Consider the following 21,693-nt stretch of genomic DNA (forward strand, 5'->3'; position numbering starts at 1 on the left):
TTAGATTTGTCAGAATTGCTTAATTTGCTGTTTGCAGGTTTGCTTTAATTAACAGATTAATTGCCTCACTGGTTTTCTTTACACCTGAAAATTTTATAGATTTTATAGATTCCTGATACCTTTCATCTTGCATTTGGTTGTACAACCTGATATGAACGATATCATGGTGTGGAATGCTTCCGCTAATGGCTGTTTCATGACTAAATCAGCTTATGAATTGGTGAGAAAGCGGCGGAATACTTCTGATGTGTCCGTGTAATATGGAATTCTTCCTTGCCACTGAAAATGTCATTCCTGGGATGGAGGGTGATGAATGGTTTGCTGCCGGTGGATGTGTTGCTCCAGAAATGTCGCCTGCCAGTCCTAGGAAAGCAACAGGCACTTGTTTTTTGAGGTGCAAGTGGACCATCATGTATGGCTGCATTATGCTCGTGCCTTTGCAATTTCTTTAGCTACTCATACTTGTTTATCTTCAATTATAATGCAGTGGGTTTTGTTTTATGGGACTCATTATTGTGTGGTGTCTATGGCGCGCAAGGAATGAGCACAGGTTTCAAGCGTGTCCCATGGTTCTAGCCAAAGTAATCTTCAGAATTAACAGGTTCCTTGCTTTATTTGGAGCTGCGACTGTTGTCAAAAAATCGCTCCTGGATGGAGGGGGATGAAGACTCGCTTCTAGCTTCATTCTTCCGAGGTAAACAACAGCCAAGGAAGCAGCTTCTTAAATGAAGTTTGGTGACATTGAAGTATAAGAGGCAGAAGCAAATGCTTTGGCAACGGGTTTGCAGCTGTGTATTGACGGAGGAGAACAAAGGGTCTGCGCAGAAGTGGATTCACATCTATTATATCAGCTCATCGGTTCCAACAAGGTGTCCAAATGGCCTCTATGCAATATATTAGCAAAGATACGGGTCCAAATGAGCTGATGAAGACTGCTGATTCTGTATTAAGTGAATGTTTTACATGAATCTATAATGTTACTCAACTGGCCGGCTATGTTATTACGAGTGTTGACCTTTGTTTCATGGTAAATAAACAAGGGAAAAAAATGGAACCTGAAAAGAGGAAAGGCAGACTAAAGCTTCAACAAAAGCTAGAAACGATGTACATCAAGCTGAGGACTTTCATTGGATGTATATTCCATCAAGTACAAGAATTCAACACCAAAAAATGTGTGCAAAAACATGGTGCACCGCTACATTCTAAAGTAATGTGATACACTATCCTTGAGATTGCAGTTTGTCAAGTTTGTTGTCTCAATTAGCTGCATATTTTATTTCTTGATGCCAAAAATACTTAGGAAAGAGAATATAGTACATATTTGTGTTTAAGAATCATCCAAGAGCATTATATTCCTCTAGACATGAACTTTTATTGCCCCTTTGCAATTTAGGTATCTTGAATTACAGACTTTAGACAACCTAGATAAAATTGTAACTATATATAAAAATGAAAGTAACAAGAAACTTTTCTATTTTTTTGACACAACCCATTGGGCATTGGCATGGCCAAAAAAATTATAGTACTAATACAACTTCACAGCCTAATTTTTTTTTAATATTCAAAAAATTTTCAAATTATATTTTAAAAACTCTACTACTTTTAAATATTTCAAAATATTTTTTAAAAATATTTCAAAATATACTCTAAAAACTCTGTTATAATAAATTTTTTTAAAAAGATTCCTAAAATCACCTAATCCAAACGGAGCCAACTTCTCTTCTCACCTTCAATTCGTAGATATACTAGAGTAGGGCTGCAAACGAATCGAGCCGCTCGCGAGCGGCTCGAGTCAAGCTCGAGTCGAGCTCGAGCCGGCTCGAGTCAAACTCGAACTAGAGCTCGAGCTCAGAATATTAAGCTCGTTAGCTCGCGAGCTTGGGTATATATATATATTTTTTTTTTATTTAATAATAAAATTACGTATATTATATATATATATTTTTTATTTTTTATTTTCATAGTAAAATTACGTATATATCCTTAATATTTTATTATTTATTAAGAAAAAAATATTATTTTATTTATTTTTTTAAAAATAAAATAATTATTTTTTATTTTTTTTCGAACTCGAGCTCGAGCTCGAGCTCGAGCTCGAGCTCGAAATTTGCCGGCTCGTCGAGCTCGAGCTCGAGCTCGAGCTTGGTAAAATTTAGTCGAGGCTCGGCTCGATTAGCTCAAAACTCGACTCGGCTCGGCTCGTTTGCAGCCCTATACTAGAGTAACAAAAATTTCCATTGCTATCAAAGCCGGAACTCAAAATGAGAAGAATGAATAGTTCCCTGTACCCATGCAGATGTGACAAAGAGATCAGGTGATAAAAGGACAAGAATTGTCGCATCAGAGTGCAAGTGTCACTCAACGACACTAATAAAACAAGAAAAAGAATGCAATCTTCACGCACCCGTGATGGAAACGTACAAAGATCTGTGGGGCTCAATATATTTACTCCAAAATTGTGCATCCCCAAGGATGTACAAGTGAACTCTTTTTTATTCATCAAATTTGCATAAACCATTTTTTGTAGCCTAAGAAAAGTTCACGGACAAGGGACACGAACGGTTGCAGGTGCAACTATCCCCAACGATTTTGATCATTTTCAACAGCGCGTAACTTTAGTTATACACGGCGTAACTTTGTTTGCATAACATGTAACTTTAGTATAAAATTTTATCTGCTCCACACACGATGTGAAAATCGATACACAATTTGTTATCTAGATCGTACAAAATTTTTTGATCAAATCATGGTCATTAACTGCTGACCGTCCCTGCCCCATTTCCAAAGTTCACACTAGGATGTTCAAGTATGAGATAACCTTAAATGAAGAGAGATGGTTTATTCGGACCTACTTATCGTCAATTTTGATTCACGTGTTCCAACCCGTTGGCACAAAAATATCAAGCAAAGTGAAAATTATTTTAACTATTTAATATAAATTATCACCAGACCAAACTTGCACTCTCTCTTCCCGAATCGTCCTGACCCATACCTTCCCCCTCCTCCAAATGTCTTTTTTTTTCTTTTTCTTTTTTTATGTCATTAGAAGCAACTTCTAATCTACTTCTACATCAACCTAGATTATGGGAGAAGAAAAGTCTAAAGAAACATATCAGAGGTGTGGGATGAATCACTAGATTAGATAAGCTCACTACTGTACTCTCTGATTTTTTTTTTAAAAAAAAACAAGGAAGCTACACACTTCCTTGTAATGTATTAGGTGGGGTTTGAATCTTTAATCTAGTGCACAAGAGAGCTTAAAAAGGCTTTTCCTAGTTATTGGACCAAGATCCAAATTCTCCAAATGACTTGATTGCTTTCAATGATAAAAGATAATACGGTAATATGTCGAGATGCAATTCATATACATTGTTTTAGTTGTTTATGCTTAAACAAAATTAGTAATTAGTAAATATAAATTCGCATACTATATACACACTTTCAGCATATGCTTGCAAGTTAGTTACATATTTTGGGACGGACTGGTCCTAAAATTCTGTAAAACATGGAACGCATAGGACGGACTGGTACCAAAATTCTGTGGAAGGACGGACGGACTGGTACTAAGTCAAAAATTTATTGAGGCATAAGAATTGTAAATCTTTTAACACCATCGTACTGAGGACGTTCTTTGTGGTATGTTAATTATTGTCAAACCATCGCCAAAGGGACACCTATCTTATAACCTATTACTAACATTTAAATTGCTTAAGTTTTCCAACATCAAGTTTGAATTGGATATGCTTAGGATACATAATGTCTAGCAGCTTTAGTCGTTGTTTTGATTGAGAAATTGTCCCCTAAGCCTAATTTCTTCCTAAATTTGTTATCTATTACGATAATATTGAGTAATTTTCACTCTCAAAGCATATCATCTTTAAGTGCTAGAAAGTCTAATAGGAGAGTAATGAGATGCCATTATTACAATCTTTCCACAGAATAATCCCTTACTAATTTCAAAAGACCCAAAACAACTACTCTTGCAATGGGAGGGTTTGTTTGTGACTAGCAACCAAGACTTGAACATTTGACTAAGTTACCCAACCTAAATTACTTGACTGCAATCCATTGTGAAACTAGATTAGCCAAAAGATAAATTAGTCATCGTCCAATATATGGACGGCCAATATAAAAATTTTTCAATACTAAGTACTTACAGTACTTTTGTAATTCTTTTATGATGTTTTGCTCAAATATTTCTCTCCCATGGTCAAGATAAAGTAGCCATCCTTCATGGCAATGGTCATTATAAACTCTATTTAGCAGTGAGTACTTTCACTTTTAATGTTGTTTCATTAAAATAATTAATCGGGTGGGATGCAATTTCTATAGCAGAAGTAATATAATAATGTTGTTTCATGATTGTTTTATTATATGTGCGGGCAGTGATAAGTGCATATTTTGTGTTTTTATTATTTAGTTTTGGTGTGTTTTACTTATTTTTGTAGCTAATTAACTAGGTTTCTAGTGAAAATTGATATTTTGTAGTTTTAGTGTAAAAAATTGCATTTATATGGATTTTATTGGTTAAAACTTTATATTTTTGTATGTTTAATGATTCAATCATCAAATGGAGTAACTTGAAAAGATAATTGGATGATTGTTGATGATTTGAAATAATTTAAAAAGAATATGAAGTGCAAAATATTCAAGAGACGCAATGCAATTAAATATAAATAAAAGGGAGTTTGACAGGTTTGACACTTATTCGTATTTCAACTATATCATGAGTTACATACATTAGATTTAGGTGATTCTTAAGCCATTTTGAAACTAATACATAACTATATATTTCTTATAAGATATCGAAATCTAGTTCATAAGATCTCCTAGTCAAAATGTAGAAATATAGTCGGTCATTTCTGTTGTTAAAAGCTAAAACAGAAGATTGACTAGTTAAGGGTATATTGGTCATTTAGCAGTCTACAGAGCTCCAAATTAGATGATTTGTAGTCATTGGAAGGCTAACACAAAGCTCTACAACCTTTATGTTTTATACAAGAACTAGTTCAGCCTCTATCATCAAGAAAATATCAGTTAAAGTTGGTACAAAAACAAAGCAAAATTAAAGACTGACCAGAAATGAGAAAACCTGCAAAAATGAGCCTGCATTTTCTTCAATTGCGGTTGCTACTTAGTCTGCAACTTGTGCTTTGTTCATACAAGTTTTTTGATCCATTTTTCTGCAAGAATTCCAACTAGATATGAGCAAGCAAGTATAGAAACTTGTAGAAACAACCTTTGGATATTCAAGAGGCAACTTTGCCAACTAGAAACAACTCATCTCGATCTTTAATTCCTCTATAAATAGGGTCTTTGGAGAGCTTGTTTGAGGGGTTGAACCTCATGTGACAAGGATTATCTCTTCTCCAACTCTTTATCTTTTGTATTGGATTCTTAAATATGGTTAAAATGCAAGTTTTGGATTTGTATTTCCATATGTGTTTCTAAGGTTTATGCCTTGGATTTTGATTCAATTTTCTATGTTGTATTATGTTGATTTCTTGGTTATTTGATGAAATTATTTTGATAAGTTATTTAACACTTTTGTTCCTCTAAATCATGATTAACTTGGTACCATTAATTGCGATTATCTAAAGGTGTTGTTTTTTCAATAAAAATCGAAATTTTACACTTGTTCAAAAAGTGCTAAATCTAGAGAGTACACTCACGAAAGTAAAGGTGCACCTTTGTGATTTTAGTGATTCATTTCATGTAATTTGATAGAGGTAATTAACTTGTAACTAATTTCACAACCATGAGAGTAGGTGTGGTTAGTTATAAATATAGTTGATTCACTATGAGAGTAGGTTTTATATGTGTAAGGAAATTACGCTATAACTAGTCAAGATAGCAGTACTCAATTATTTAAAAATTACACTTGCATGAGTAATGAGGGATACCATGACCTAAGTAGTTTTCATTTGCTTTTTTTTTATATAAAATTTAACTTAGTTTTGTTTTTTTTTTAATTTGTTGATTGTCTAAATAATAGAAAAGTTTTAGTAGTGCCGGTAATTGACATTCTTAGGAGCCCGTTTAAATTATAATTCCACCAATTCTTAGAAGAGTTTCAACCGCCTACTCCTCTCTAATTCTTTAACTGCATCGCTTGATGATTTCGTACCTACAACCGGTTCTGTCTATCCTGTTTCGACAATATCCCAAATTCCAATAACTTTGAAAAAAAAAATCTCCATCATTGGCCTCCACATCTCAAAATAATTTTTACCATCAAAGATAAAAACGGGACAATTTTGTAAATAATTTGAATGCATATTTCAATTTCTCAGTACCACTTTGTAGGAAATTTACCCACAGGATAACTAATACAAACGAATCAAACAATCAATAGTCTTGGCAGCGGAAAATATAAACAATCGGAACGGCACAAGGAAGAAAGAAATGAAGCAAGGGAAAGCTTCGGGAGCCAAATTCTCTAATTCTTTATTTTTCCAATTCTTGACACGCACAAATCATCAGTATTTATAGACTAGCTAGTTTCCTAAATAGCTAGACACGAGTTCCAACCAAGTTGGTAAAGGAAATCGAATACAATTCGAATTTAAACCACTAATCACCAACTCACCATAAAGATTGTTGCCAAACAATTTAGGAAACTAGTAAATAACATGAAACTTTGATTTAACTCCTGCATGTCGTAATAGAGAGTAGGGATGTAATCGAATCAAGTCAAGCTCGAGTATTGTTAAACTTGAGCTCGACTCGACTCATATATACTTAGGTTCGAGCTCGACCGAATACAAAAAATCGATACTTGAAACTTGACTCGAGGAACTAACTTTAAACTCGAGACTCGACTCGACTCGACTCGATAAGGCTCGACCTTTAGTCAAGCCTTATCAAGTCGAGTCTAATCAAGCTTTTTGATACACTTTTGTCTTTTCTTCCCTTTTTTAGACATTTTTTCTTTTTAGGTCTTTTTACAATAATGTTATTACTTTTTTGCCATTATGAAATTTTATTATAAAGAAGAGTTTATTGTAAAATCCGTAAAACTTATACCCATAATGGTCATTTTATACTTATAATACATATATATTATTTAAATTATAAATATATTATTTAAATACCCCCGCCTCGACGAGTAGCTCAACAAGTCTCGAGCCTCGAAATATTGGCTCGAAACTCGACTCGAATGACAATAGAGTAGCTTGAGATTCGGTTCGAACTCAGTTTGACCGAGTTCGAGCCAAGCCGTTGATCGAGTTACTCGCGAGTTACTCGATTATGACTCAGCTCGCGTACATCTCTAATAGAGAGTGTCGCTCAACGACTGGGCTCCTTCTAGAACGAGGCCTGCTTAAGGGCTGGGCTCCTCAAAATCGGGAGCCATCATCCATCAACTGTGCGTAAAAATTGTCCAAAGAGACAATTGAGTGTGAATTATTGTCCTTGCAGAGAATTTTGGGACCCGTCCTTCCTGTGCGTAAATTATTCAGTTTTAATTTACTCAGCTTATTAGTCATCATCCATCAATTGAATTATTGTCCTTCCACCTATTAATTTACTCAACTTATTAGTCATCACCCAAATTGTTCTTCCACGGAAGTTTGGGACCAGCCCTTCATGTGCGTAAATTACTCAGGTTTTAATTTCCACCGCAAGATGGATGAGGATTCCGAGGTTTGGAAGAAACTGGAGTCCCCTACGGATTAAATAATTAGTTAAACAAAAGTAAGTTTACTATTAAACCTGAATTGATTACAATTTATGAAGTCCAATAATTGACAAGCGAATAGATGATTGAATTACTCTCGTCATCAAAATAGAGAAATTAGGTGGAGATTTGATGATTGAATAGGTAGAGCCTTGATTAATGATAAAAAGTTTGACGTGGCGATAACTTATTAAATGCTTAAAAAAATTTTCATTTTGCTTACTAATATAATATTTTTGTGCCAGCAGGGTGGAACATGTAAATACAGATTTTAATATTGACGTGGATTGACGCTAACACCTCATACAGCCTGAAAGTGACAGATTTTTGGGGCCAGTCCTTCCTATGCGTTCTATGTTTTGAATTATTACTCAGGTTTTTATTTCCTCTGCTTGTTTTCCATTGTTATGCCTCCTATTTATGATATCCAATCATCATTTGTCTTTTTCAAAAAAAATAATAAAAAAAATCATTTGTCCTACGTGGATTTGAGCTTATTAGCCATCATCCATCACTGCGTCCTCTTTCCCTACACTGCCTCCTCCTCCCCTCTTTACCCCCCAACCCCACTCCTGCCCAGCCTGATCAGGCACCTCAAGCACAAACCTAGTCATAAGAAGGAGGAGGAGCAGGGGTGGGGGGGGGGGAGGGGGAGAGGGAGAGAAGGAAGGAGGGAAGGGGGAAAATCTCAAGGTTTACGTATAGGTAGACAGACTATGCCTACTTTACATATAAGATCTTGGATCCTCATATATTTCAATTAATTTTTAGATGGAAACTCTTTTTTTTTTTTAAACTAAAATCCATTTTAACGATTTTAGGATGGAGGACAGGGGAAAAAGGTTGAAGGAGAGGGAGAGAAGGAAGGAGGGAAGGGGGAAAATCTCAAGGTTTACGTATAGGTAGACAGACTATGCCTACTTTACATATAAGATCTTGGATCCTCATATATTTCAATTAATTTTTAGATGGAAACTCTTTTTTTTTTTTAAACTAAAATCCATTTTAACGATTTTATTCTTTAGATATTTTTGTACGTATATGAATGTCAAACATGTACTTAATGTATCCGATAAATGACAAAATCAGTGATTAAAATGTAGCTTTGAATACGAGTTAGTCACAAATGTATCTAATTACTAGCAAAAATTTTAAAAATGTATATTAATTTTACATATATGGATTCTTATTCATGAATTTTGTCGCGTATAAACTTCATTTAATTTACATATAAATATTCATATATTAGCTTACACATGTTGTTCGTCAAAAAATTTGAGCAAGCATTGAATTTTCATTGTACATAGAATTATACTAATTTGCAGTTTGAAAAATATAATAATCTTCCATTTCCACTTTGAAAATTTGATCTTCCTAACTTAAGTGTTATAAGACTCCACAGCAAAATCTTTAAGTTATAAAACCAAAATCTTTGATTAGGATTAGTGCAATAAAATCGTTTAGATATCTCTTCCAAGAAATAAAGAGCAAAGAAAAGAGTGAAAGAAAGAAAGAGGGCAGCTAGTGGAGTGAATTTGTATGGCCTTTCGTTTCACTTTTGCTACAAAATTCATGTCCCCAAATACATCCCATTTGCTGGCCCTTTTTTTTTTGCCGCCGCCTGTCCAGCACGGCTGGGGACAGGCTAATTAAAAAAAAATTGTGGGCCGCTATCCACTGACATTTTTATAGAGTTTCTGAGAATTCGTTCTGCGGCCGTGCCCAGTCAGCACGACAGGTATAAAATGAGAAATGATATGTGTCAGAGATACATTTGTGCGATATTTCTTTTTTTTACATATATTTTAAGCAATTAGCCGCCATATATAGACAGAATTACATCACGTGTATTTTGTACAAAATTCCTCCGAACGGTTTTTCTAATAACCGTTGGGCCCCTTGTCCAATGCCTATTTTTTTCACGCCAGATCGCTTTCTTCTTTCTTTCTTTTAATATTGAAATTGATTGACACTAACATATCGTACACCGCGAATGTGACCACTCTTGTCCTTTCGCAGAATTTGAGAACCGCTCCATGCTAAATTATTGTCCACCTACCGAATTTTGGGATCAGTCTTTCTTAATGCGTTCGGTCTTTTGTTAAATTACTCAGGTAACTTGTCTCCATTGTCATGCCTCTCATGTACGTGGATTTGATGTTTTGAGCCATCATCCATCATGATGTTGAAGGATGGAGGAGGACATTGAGGAGTACAGAAAAATGGGTTCCGTGGATTAAATATTCCTCAAGGTGCCTTTCAAAAAAAAATTGGGTTTGTTTGGATAGGAGGTTATTTAAAATATTTATTTGAAATAATTACTGTAGTACTTTTTGTGATGTGATATATGTAAGATAAAAAAATGGTTGAAAATTGTGTGTATGATGCAAGCAAAACAAAATTTAAATTTTTTTTTTAAAACCTTGTAATCGAAACAAATCCATTGTAATATTGTATTTTAAAAGCTTTACTATACAATAATGTATTTTAGAGTGTTTTAGACTTTAAATCTTTTTCAGTTATTTTTCAATTACTTTTTAAGATTTATTTGAAATGTTTGTGACAATATTTTTAAATTCAAATCAGCAAGTGAATCAATCAAGTGTCCAAGGTCGTGATTCAACTGGTTTATGCAATTTAATCTCGATTCAATGATTTTAATATATCCAAAACAAAAAAGAAAAATTCAAAAGCTCACATAAAGTGTAGAAAAGTATATTTAGAATTTTCTGAGAGAGTCCTCGAACGGGTTTAAAGACTGCTGGTGTAGATAATATGAGGGATACTGCCCCATGTTTAACTTTTATGCTAAGGGCCATTGGTCCTCCCTTGTAACAAAAAAAATAAAAAATAAAAAGAGGTTTAGAATGTCCAAGCAGCTCCCAATTCTTCACACCTATCATCGACTTCATTATTAGGTGCAGGCAAAACTACAAGAAACTTGACCATAAGAAGTTGCCATCGTCATCATCGTGAATAGCAGCATATGAATACCACTATATCTTGGACAAAGTTCACCATAAGGCATCATCTTTGTCATTTAAACTATTTCTAGAAATGGAAATTAAAAACAACCAACTTAAAAAAAAAAGGCGTTGAAGAATGTCTACGAATAAGAGGCCAATCATCACTATTTAAAGATTTAACGCACATTATCATTTTCTAAGTAAACTAAAATCAAACTTTTTCTCCAAACCCAACAAATGTTGTTTCTTTCCATCCCACAAAAGAGGAAAAAAAGAAAAGAAAATGAAGCATTAAGAAAAAACCATAAGAATATATTATAATTACATGTATAATATATTTAATATTGCTAATTATCATAATTATATTATTAGTTATAGATATGAAATTATGTAGATGTAATATAATTAATTTTATCAGTCATACTAATAATTATATATTTATACTAATATAAATTATTGATTAGTTATATTAATACATTTATACTAAATTAGCAATTACAATTTTTATTAATTATACATTTATTCTATTATACACTTTTTATTAATTATATACCTTTTACTAATTAAATATTTATACTAAATTATTACTTATATTTTTTTACTAATTATATATATTTTTTATTCACTATAAACTTTTCCCCCATGGGTGGGCGGGACGGAGTAGGTGCGGGGGCACGGGATGTTTAGGCAACATGGAAGGATTTGGTTTTTCTCCAATGAATTCTCTCTCCATTTTTTACAATACACATTTGAATGAATGGCATGTATCTTCATTTACTAAGAAGGGACATGATCATTTTAAATTTGACACATGTCATGTATACAGATGTGTATTATGAGAAATGAATAAAGAATTGAGTAGCTTGAATTTGCAACCGGCTTTGACCCCATCCAAGATAGATTTTTTGCTGCCTCTCCCTCTCAAACATAGGGCCTCACAAGTTCCATTTCGTACAAGTTGGTGTAAATTAATAATTTATTCTCAATCTAAACCAAATTACCCTCAATTTACACTAAATGATACTCTCTCCGTCATATTAAAAGTGTCATATTTTCCTTTTTCGTCTGTTCTAAAATTAATGTCACTTATCACAATTGGCAATGAAAACTTTCCCTCATTTCCATTTTATGCCCTTAAATATATCAGATTCTTTTAATCTTTCAATGGACCCCAGAAAACTACAAAGAAGTGCACTTGATGGGTGTGAGGCCCAGAGCAAGTGCAAACAAGGGTCGTGCAAGATACTTTCCCAAAACGGCAAGAGACATTCTTGAGGCATGGATCCCACGCGTCTTGTCACCATTCCATTATCTTTCTACCATTTGACAAGTTATAATGCATAGAAACTAAATAAAGGTATTGCCGGAATCGTAGACCAAAACATTTGAAATCTTGGCACTGTTGAAAATAAGTGTGAGACCCAAAGTGCGACAAATATTTCAAGACAGAGGGAGTAATAATCAACTCATACCAAAGTGTATCTGATTTGCACCAAATAATAACAAATTAACATATACTAAACTGGATCTGATTCATGATAGGTTGCAATTTTATCAGTTATTTTGTTATTAATTTCCATTATTACATGACCTGATGTGGATTAATTATTAGATTCTACTCACTTTTCATAATTTGCATTTATTTCAAAGAGTAGATCGAAAATACCACAACTAATGCCAATTTGACAGTCATCGAAAAAGAATTCAAATAGAAGGCATGCAGGGCATTTTTGGAACAAAGAGATACAAGCCCTTTTTGGTCATTTGGCCGAAGTCTTCCTCTTAAAAAAATGGGAGCCGCCGCACGGAAAGAGGCATCAGTTAGTGGATAGAATAGGAATTGAGATTGGGATGAGAACTATCTTCTTGGGATGAGCACTATCTTCTTGGATAGATTAGGAATTGAGATTGGGATGAGCACTATCTTCTTGTCTTCTTTAGTTTTTCGTCTTGTAGCGTAGCTTGGGGACTTGACTACGCTTTTTCAGCTTTGAGTAGTATCTTTTCCTCCGTATGCCAGAGGAAGCAAAAACAATGAATTGCCTCCAGTAGCTTTCTTTCCTTATTGAATAGAACGAATTTAATTCGGCCAATTTTCCAATTGATGGCCGCAGCTCTTGCTTCAATTTCCAGTGAGTTTTGTTCATCAAATATGAACTAAGTTTTTCCCTCTAGTCAAGAGACAACGGGGGCTCTGGGTCACCTAAAAATTGTAAGATCAATTTAATTTAATTTTTTTCTTTTATTTATTGGTATTCGCATATTTCTTGATTACTATACTTATGGTTATTTAATTAATTGATTGTTTTGGATCTGGATAATTAGTTAATTTGGTAATCTATTGTCAATTAGGGCATTTAAATCCGTAATTGTTTAATTGTTTTGAAATAGTGACAACTGGCACGATTAGGTTTGTGTCAGGGGGATATGTGGGCTAATCTGAAATAATCCTAATAGTGCGTTATTTGGTTAGAATAGGGCTCCTCTAATACGTAAGGCAATTGGGGAATTAAATCTTATGAGCGTACCTAGGATTATTTCTCAATTAGAGCAGTGATTAACGAGCGTACCTTAATCACCGACACAGTAAGGAGGGGTTGACTATCATCACTTGTTTGGCAGTTATAACCTATTTATTAATAAATAATTGGAATTGCTTGTGCATCGATGATCAATTAGGTGAACCATTGTTGAAGTTATTTCTTGGCTAAATCTTTAATTTTATTACCTTGATTTTAGGGAATTGCCATTTGATTTTTAGTTACCTATTTTATTTTATTTTTAATTGTTTTGGACCTTTAATTATTGTTACTTTAAGTTTAGTGAATTGCTATTTAATTTCTAGTTAGTTATTTATTTTTATTTTTTTATTTGAATTTCTTTGATTGTCATCGTTTCTACAAAATCACCCCCTGTGTTACTTTGGACTTCTTAAGAGACAAATATTTCCAATCCCTGAGAATACGACCCTACTTACCCTGTCTATAAATTCATAATTATTTGTGAAAAAACCATCCCATTCGGGTATATCGGATCAAGCAAACTCTTCGGAAACATGATGAATCAAGTAACCCATTGCACACCTAGAGTCCCTGCTCCAGTACTTGGAATCGAGTTTTGGCTACTTTAACTGACAATTAGGTTTATTTTTATTATTATACAGGCATCTGAGCACCTGTCAATTCACATCAAACTGGATTTGATTCACACTGAAATCCTATTTATTTACACCGGAGGTCAATTTGTACGAAACACAAATTGTAAGGCTCGGATCCCTCTCTATCCGCTGTGACCAAGCACTGTTGGTCTTCACATTGACTTTCCACTATAGCCGATTTTTCCTTTGCCTCTTTATCAATTTCAGAAATGGAGCCTCACAAGTTCCATTTCGCACAAGTGTATAATAACAATTTATTCTCAATCTACACCAAATTGCCTTCAGCTTATACTGAATGACAATAATCAACTTATATTAAATGATAATAATCAACTTATACCAAAGTGTATCTGATTTACACCAATTAATAACAAGTTAACATATACTAAACTGCACCTGATTTATATCAAACTGGTTTTGATTTGCACCAAATGCTACTAATTTACAAAAGAGGTCAACTTATACGAAATTATACGAAACACAAATTGTGAGGCCTCGGATCCATCAATTTCCTGTGAAATTTGGATCATCAGGTAATATGTCTATCGCCAATAGTCTTACAGCGCGTCGTTACCAAAGCTTGCGCTCTCCATCTATTTAAGCAGCTCCAACTTCCCAAATTCCTTATACAGCAAACAGTAACAATTTAGCTACTCTCTTTTCCTTTCTTTCCTTGCATTTCTGGTGCAACAACCACGGACCATGTTGTTTGCTTGTGCTATCATTGCTCTTATTGTTATACTTTTCAGCCACTGGGTATATAGGTGGAGAAACCCCAAGTGTAACGGGGTATTACCACCAGGTTCGATGGGATTACCAATTATAGGAGAAACAATTCAGTACTTCACCCCTTATGCATCAGATGATGTTCCACCGTTCGTACAAAAAAGAGTGGCCAGGTATATCTAATCCCTCTTTTTCTTTCGTCGCCTGTTTTTCTTCATACCCTTTTTTCCCCCAACTATCCGATCCAGAATTCAAATCTTGAACTAGACAGTAGAGAAAACTCTAACACTCTCTCCTAGTTATTTGGCCAACCTCAGTACTCCAGTGGTCATCTAACCATTTCTTAACTGGCTATCACATATATATTTTAACAATATTACAGCAGTAATAGTTATAAATTAAGAGATGATGTTTGTCTTTGTAACATATTATCATGTCATTTGTAACATAATATCTTCAGCTGTAAGCTATATTATGTTACCATTTTTGTCAACTCTAGTATTCTTTCACATTTTATTTGTGCATTGTTTTGCCTTTTCTTTGTTTCTTTTTTTTTTTTTCCTTTGGGAATTTTCAGGTACGGGCCAATTTTTCGCACGAGTATAGTTGGGCAGCCAATCGTTGTATCAACTGATGCTGATGTTAACTACCGTGTCTTCCAGCAAGAAGGTAATGCTTTCCAAATTTGGTATACTGAGAGTCTCTTCCAGATAATTGGGAAACAAAGTGTAGTTGCCCATCATGGAGACTTCCACAAGTACCTCAAGAGCTTAACGTTCAAGTTTGTTAGCCCCGAAGCCTTAAGAGAGAGGCTAATATATGAAATGGATGACAGCACTCAAGAATCTCTAAGTTCTTGGAGTAAACTTGGAAAATTAGATGCTAGAGATGGAACTGCAGAGGTAAATTAATTAGCATCCTACTAGTTGATTATATTAATCAGGATGAATTCGGACAATACGTACAGAGCGTTGCATGAAAAGTAGTAATGAACAATCTCATTTTCTACAGTTGGTATTTAAATATGCTGCCAAGAAGATGCTTGGCTATGACGAAAGCAGGGATCGGCAAAAATTGAGAGACAGTTATAAGGCATTCATGGATGGCTTGATCTCATTTCCCCTCAACATCCCGGGAACACCGTTCCATGCTTGCTTACAAGTAATCAATTGTTGTTGTCGTTGTTCGTCATTTGGAATTCTTTTTATATTGAAAGATCGATGTTCATTATACCTAAAAAAAACAAAAAGATATTCATTATAAATATTTGACTAAGTAAAATATTTATGCTTTCATATATGCTGTATCAGCTTGAACGAACTATATGATTTTCATTTTCCAGGGACGTAAGAAAGCAATGAAGGTCATCCACGACATCTTTGAGAAGAAGCGCTCAGGCAATAATGGCGCTACGAATGACTATGACTTTGCGGACCATTTACTCGAGGAAATAAAGAAAGAAGACACTTTTTTGAATGAAGAAATTGCGAGGGACTTGGTATTTTTGTTTTTATTTGCTGCCCATGAAACGACTTCAACATCTTTGACTGTGGCCTTGAGGTATCTAAATACCCATCCACGAGTTATGGCTGAACTAAAGGTCCATGACTTTCCGAAACAATTTCTCCCGTTGTTATCTGTATTTACCCTTCAATTCTCCAATTCTTGTCCAGGTTCAATACTTAAAAGGATTAATATTCTATATATATTGATAGATTTTTTTTTTGGTCAAAGGTCAACTTTTATATATATATATATTTATATATACTGACTGATAGTGTACATTGTTATGATTGGATGTTTACACTAACAGAGTATGTAAGAATGTTCCATACTTAAATAGCCAATCATTTTTGTAGAGAGAGCACGAAAATATTCTTGAAAAGCGAGAAGCAAAAGATTCCGGTGTTTCATGGAAAGAGTACAAATCTATGACTTTCACACATATGGTATGTTTCAATTAACCAGACATTTCATTGTATCCATCATTTGAATCATATAGTGAGCGAGCTACACCATCTACATCTTAAGTTTTGTTGTCTACTGTAGGTTATCAATGAAACGGTTAGACTTGCAAATATTGCCCCTGGGATTTTGCGCAAAGTTGTCAAGGAAGTTGATGTAAAAGGTATACTTCAATCTGTCATTTGGCATCTTCTTGAAAATCATTTGTCGCACTTTCCTTGTTTTAGACCCATGGTTCCTTTCTCCTGCAGAAAAAAGAGAAAGAAAAATTCTCTTTGATAACTACTTGGGTTGGGCATTTTTTCATGGGAGTAAAAATATAGGAAATAAATGATTTGTTTCCATTGTTCTTCCTTTCCTCCATTATAACTTACAGTTCCGACTAATAAGTGCGAATGATTTGCAGGGTATACAATTCCTGCTGGCTGGACGATAATGGTTTGTGCACCAGCTGTTCATTTGGATCCTAATCTATATGAAAACCCCCTTGAATTTAACCCATGGCGATGGGAGGTAATTTGATCATCGGCAGATTCGAGTAATTTACACACAAGAAGGATAAACTTACGGAACAAAAGTTAAACAAAATCAAGTAAAAATAATTCAGGTTTTTTCTGCTTTCATTTCAATCAAAAGGGCAAAGAATTACACGTGGGATCAAAAAGTTTCATGGCATTTGCTGGTGGTACGAGGCTTTGTGTTGGTGCTGACTATGCAAAGGTGCAGATGTCACTTTTTCTGCATTACTTGGTCACACAATACACGTAAGGATTTCTAAATCACAATTCCCTTCATCTTCGCTTAAATACATATAGAAGCTAATTCTAATATATTATAAATTGATGTCAACATAACTTCTTCCGTTTTTTAATATGCATGATTGCAAGAAGAAAATGATAACTCATCAAAAAAAGCTTGTATAATTTGAAATTTCAGCTGGAGAGTTCTTCCTGGAGCTGAGAGAATCCGGACACCTACTGGTATCCAATTCCCCAAGGGATTGCCTATTGAGATTTCCAAGAACAAATAGATTTTCAGCAGGGCAGTTCTCCAGTGAATTTACCTTTCAGAAGCGTATTTGTGATGTAGTAATTTACTGTTGGTTGCAAAATTAATTAGTTTGCTTACTACTTTGGCTTGTAGTACATTGTAATATTGTAAGTGCCTAATAAACAACATTTTAGCTGGCGTCTTTCTTGAAACTACGGAGAGCGTTGTCCTTTTTCCTTTTTAGTTGCTTTCCTCTTCTCTAATGGTTGAAGATTTTATACTAGCTGCAGTTTGAGCTTGGACTAATTGTTTTTCTTCACTAAATCAATGCAATGATTTTATTTATGAGTACAAATCAAGCCAAGAAACAATATATACGTATATATATATATATATATATTGTTGCAGTTTCAAGAAACAATATATATAAATTTATATTTACTGCATATATATGTGCAGTAAGTATTACTCTTTCCATCCGGTAAAGTTTGTCGCACTTCACGAATTGTAATTTTTATTTACAGCGAATAGAATTTGAAACTTGATGTGTCATTTCTTATTTCGTGAAAAGCTAAGTGTTGTACCTGCACATAAAGCATTGTGGGGCCATGATACTTGTTCAATCCGGGGTTTTGTTCAAAATCTTTAGATATTTGAAAGTTTTATCAATAGTTTTCAAAATTTTACCAAATCTTAGATTATTGTTGTTTTAGTTTCTGGGTAACTGTTACATGCTACAAAAGTTATTGTTTTGTTTCCTTGATAATAGTCTGTGAGCCATTGCACTTTTACGAAGTGTCTGAGGAGTAAATGACTAAATGGAGAAATTAAATAGAAACATGATAGGCAACTTACATACCCCAGTGTTATTAAACTTGATTCGATCCAACGGTTCAACCGATCAACTAGATGAACCAGTAACTAAGTCGAGCTGGGTCATTCATTGGACTGTTCAAGCAATTAGATCATTGACTTGTCAATGGACCGACGGTTCAACCAATAAACCCAATGAACTCGCCGATTTTTCAAGGAATCCGGTTCATATGTTGTTATAGGAAAAATTTTGTGTAGATGATTCAATGAATGTTCAAACATGGAACTTTATGCATAGAAGTAGAGAGCAATCACCACTGGGCCAACAATTCATTTGTTAGTAGTTTTGTTCTTCTTATATTATATATTATATTTTTATTCTTATTTTATTTCTCCAAAACAAAATTTATTTAGAATCTTTTAATAACATTTTATTATTCCCCAAACTCTATAAGTTATGAAATGGACTTAAAAAATAATATATTACACAATTCATTTTAAAGATAAATATCGTTCTTAATAAACTTTTGCACTTAAAATTCATAAATAAACTAGATAATTACAAAGATAAAATTTTATACCTGAAATTTGGTGGATTACTAATTAAATTTAGGTTGTTAATACTTTAATTCTGATAAGAATTAATTATTCTATAATAAATTAGACTAACTGAGCATTTATTATGACATAGTTTATTATAGTTTCAACCATATATAAAATTATGAGACACGTATTTGAATTCCGGAAGGCACCCGACAACTAACAAAGAGTATCAGCTAAGACCACGCACATGATGCCCATTCTTCTTTCTTTCCCGACAAGCACCAAAGCAATACTGTGGAGGAGATGCATGGCCGATGCAGGTGAAGTTGCCGATGCATCTAATTTTTTAAAAGAAAAACATGAATGACCTCAAAATCACCAAAATCTAACTATTTTTTGCTTGAATTAAGAACATGCTTCCAAGTCTCCATCAAAGAACTATCAAGCTCTATGGAAGTAATTGATATAAAAAAATAAAAATAAAAAATAAAAAAACCTCTTGGGCCACACCTGATAATTTGATGGACACGAAGTTGGGGATAGTCATAATTTACCACACAAAGTGACACTTATACAATTTGGCCCCTTAACTAGTTCTAATGCAGGCTGACAAATTACGAAAACAACTTGCATTTTGGAGGACTCCTCTGAATGAGTGTGACAGTCTTTTATGATAGGAATGGCCTGTGTGAAAGTATAGAAGTGAAATTAAGTTTAAGTAATCGGTTAGAAGTTGAACACATATGCTTTACAGATGAAAATGAAATGTGGTTAATTTATAATTAACTCGCTTGTGGCTAAAAGATCTCACGTAGTTATGGAAATAATTTCTTGTTTTTATGGAATAAATACAAAATTTTCTAAATTATGTATATAAGGTACATAATGAAGATGTAAGTAGCATTGTGATAGTGCATGGTCGTTAACATTATTTCTTTAAGTATCGTTTCGCGATTAAGAGAATCAATAATACGATATTTGGTATGAAAGATGAAAAAATAATGAGGAATAGAAAATAAAAAAGTCACACGAAGGTTGAAATCACTTTGTCAATAGTTTTGTAGAAAACATTGTGGCAAATGAAATATAAAATTTGATAATAGTACTACATTGGCTATATCAAAACAATGCAGAGGCACATGATTATACGTGAATACTTGTTTGATACAAGAAAGGGTATTTCGTTAAAGAAAAATACATGATGCTAGGAAGAAACGAATCATTTAGATAGAGTAACATACGTAGTACGAATAAGAAAGCATTCATTAAACAAATACGATAATCAAGGCAAATAAGGATTTTTTGTTATACTGGATCTGTATCATCAAGCCAAATAACAACCACTGCCAATATCTCATTTTATCTATCATCTCATAACACCTAGCAAATATTTTCCTTAATGTAGAAATTTAATAACACAACTATGTAAGTACATATTTGTTTTAAACAATGGGCATATATACAAGCTAATATGTAAATCTAATTATTTTACTTTTCAAGTTAGTTAGTAAATCTTAACTTTTAATAGTAATACCAACTATGCATATGTATCATGCATTTAATCATGATAATATATAAACTGTTCAAGTATATAGGATTAACTCTTACTAGAATAATCATTTTTTATTTCAACTTTTTATTTTCCCAATTCTTGTGGATAAATAATTGTTAAAATACCCGGGGTAACATAAAACCAAAAAAAAAAAAAAAATTAAGGGAGAGAGGTGCTTATGTGAAAAAATAGTTGTTACAATAGCTTTTTTTAAATGAATTTTTATATTTTCTTTTCCAATTGTTTTTACCTAAATTATTATCAAAATAGCAAAGAAAATATTTCCCTTAATGTAGCATACCAAAATTTTTATATTCTTTTAATGAGGCATAGGTTAGTGACATCTTTTGCATAGTTTTTTCTTAATTATTCATTACAGTTTAGAATGAGTTGGTACATTTTTTTATAGCCAAAAGAGTAAAAAATTTAAAAGTATTTTTGGATAGGGTATTATTCGAAATATTTTCCTCTTGTTCTTCCTTTTTTTTTTTATCTCTTAAGCCCAACATTAGAAGAACCATCATATTGTCTACCACTCCGAAAAGTAATTGTCATGTGATGCTCCCTTGGATTGACTTTGGTTTTGCTTGGTATTCTAGGGTTTACGGCATTGGCAATTTGACCAAATTGGACTTCTACATTTCTATACATTGAGGTTAATTAATCCATTCTTCCCTCTAGTCTTTCAAATCTCTCCAGGGTTGCTTTAGCAAATCTATCCATATTGCTATTGGTAGTGTTAGCTAATTTTTCAATGGCCATCTCTCATGAGAGTTTGGATTCAATGAGTGCTTGTTTTGATTGAAAATCTGGTGGATTGATTGATCTTTGTTGATTTCCTTGGTCTCTCCTCCCGAAATTTGGATGATTCCTCCACTGTTGATTGTAAGTGTTAGAATAAGGATTCTTTTGATTTAGCCAGTTGAAATTGTTCACATATTGTTCCTGTGCAATAGTAACACAATTAGTACTTTCATGATTTTCTCCACAAAGAGTACAACGTGCTACATTACTATTAGAAGTTGGACCAACCTTACCTTGTCTATTTTGCATTTTCACCACATTGTCCATTTTTGCACTTAACATGTTTAAAGTGTCCAATTCATTCATATGTGCATGGTTTTTACTGTTACCTCTCTCATTAACCCATTGGTAGTTATTGTCCACCATTTCTTCAATTAATTGTTGAACCTCATCGGCCGACTTTTCCATAAGTACTCCACTTGCAGCTACATCAATATAAGTTTTCATAGGATCTATTAAACCATTGTAGAAGATCTAACCAATTAGCCACTGGAGA

At 33.6% G+C, this 21,693-nt stretch overlaps 1 protein-coding gene across 1 annotated transcript; it reads left to right on the top strand.

The window, feature by feature from the left end:
* The first annotated feature begins 260 nt into the window (after nucleotides 1-260).
* Nucleotides 261-17,663, top strand: LOC113759410 (cytochrome P450 87A3-like). The gene is made up of 11 exons (XM_027301982.1): nucleotides 261-378; nucleotides 488-569; nucleotides 14,554-14,703; nucleotides 15,108-15,432; nucleotides 15,542-15,691; nucleotides 15,873-16,130; nucleotides 16,390-16,479; nucleotides 16,580-16,658; nucleotides 16,902-17,008; nucleotides 17,132-17,259; nucleotides 17,432-17,663. Exons 1-11 carry the CDS (start codon nucleotides 261-263, stop codon nucleotides 17,523-17,525), a joined length of 1,581 nt encoding a protein of 526 aa, XP_027157783.1. The 3' UTR covers nucleotides 17,526-17,663.
* Nucleotides 17,664-21,693: the final 4,030 nt, after the last annotated feature.

Source organism: Coffea eugenioides, chromosome 2 (assembly GCF_003713205.1).
Source record: "Coffea eugenioides isolate CCC68of chromosome 2, Ceug_1.0, whole genome shotgun sequence".
Lineage (NCBI taxonomy): Eukaryota > Viridiplantae > Streptophyta > Magnoliopsida > Gentianales > Rubiaceae > Coffea > Coffea eugenioides.

Bases quoted from the DNA above. Each gene is read 5' to 3' on its own strand.
- LOC113759410 (XM_027301982.1), top strand. From the start codon at position 261: ATGGAATTCTTCCTTGCCACTGAAAATGTCATTCCTGGGATGGAGGGT. The intron at 16,480-16,579 runs GTATGTTTCAAT...TGTCTACTGTAG, and splicing joins CTATGACTTTCACACATATG to GTTATCAATGAAACGGTTAG. The intron at 17,009-17,131 runs GTAATTTGATCA...TTCAATCAAAAG, and splicing joins TTAACCCATGGCGATGGGAG to GGCAAAGAATTACACGTGGG.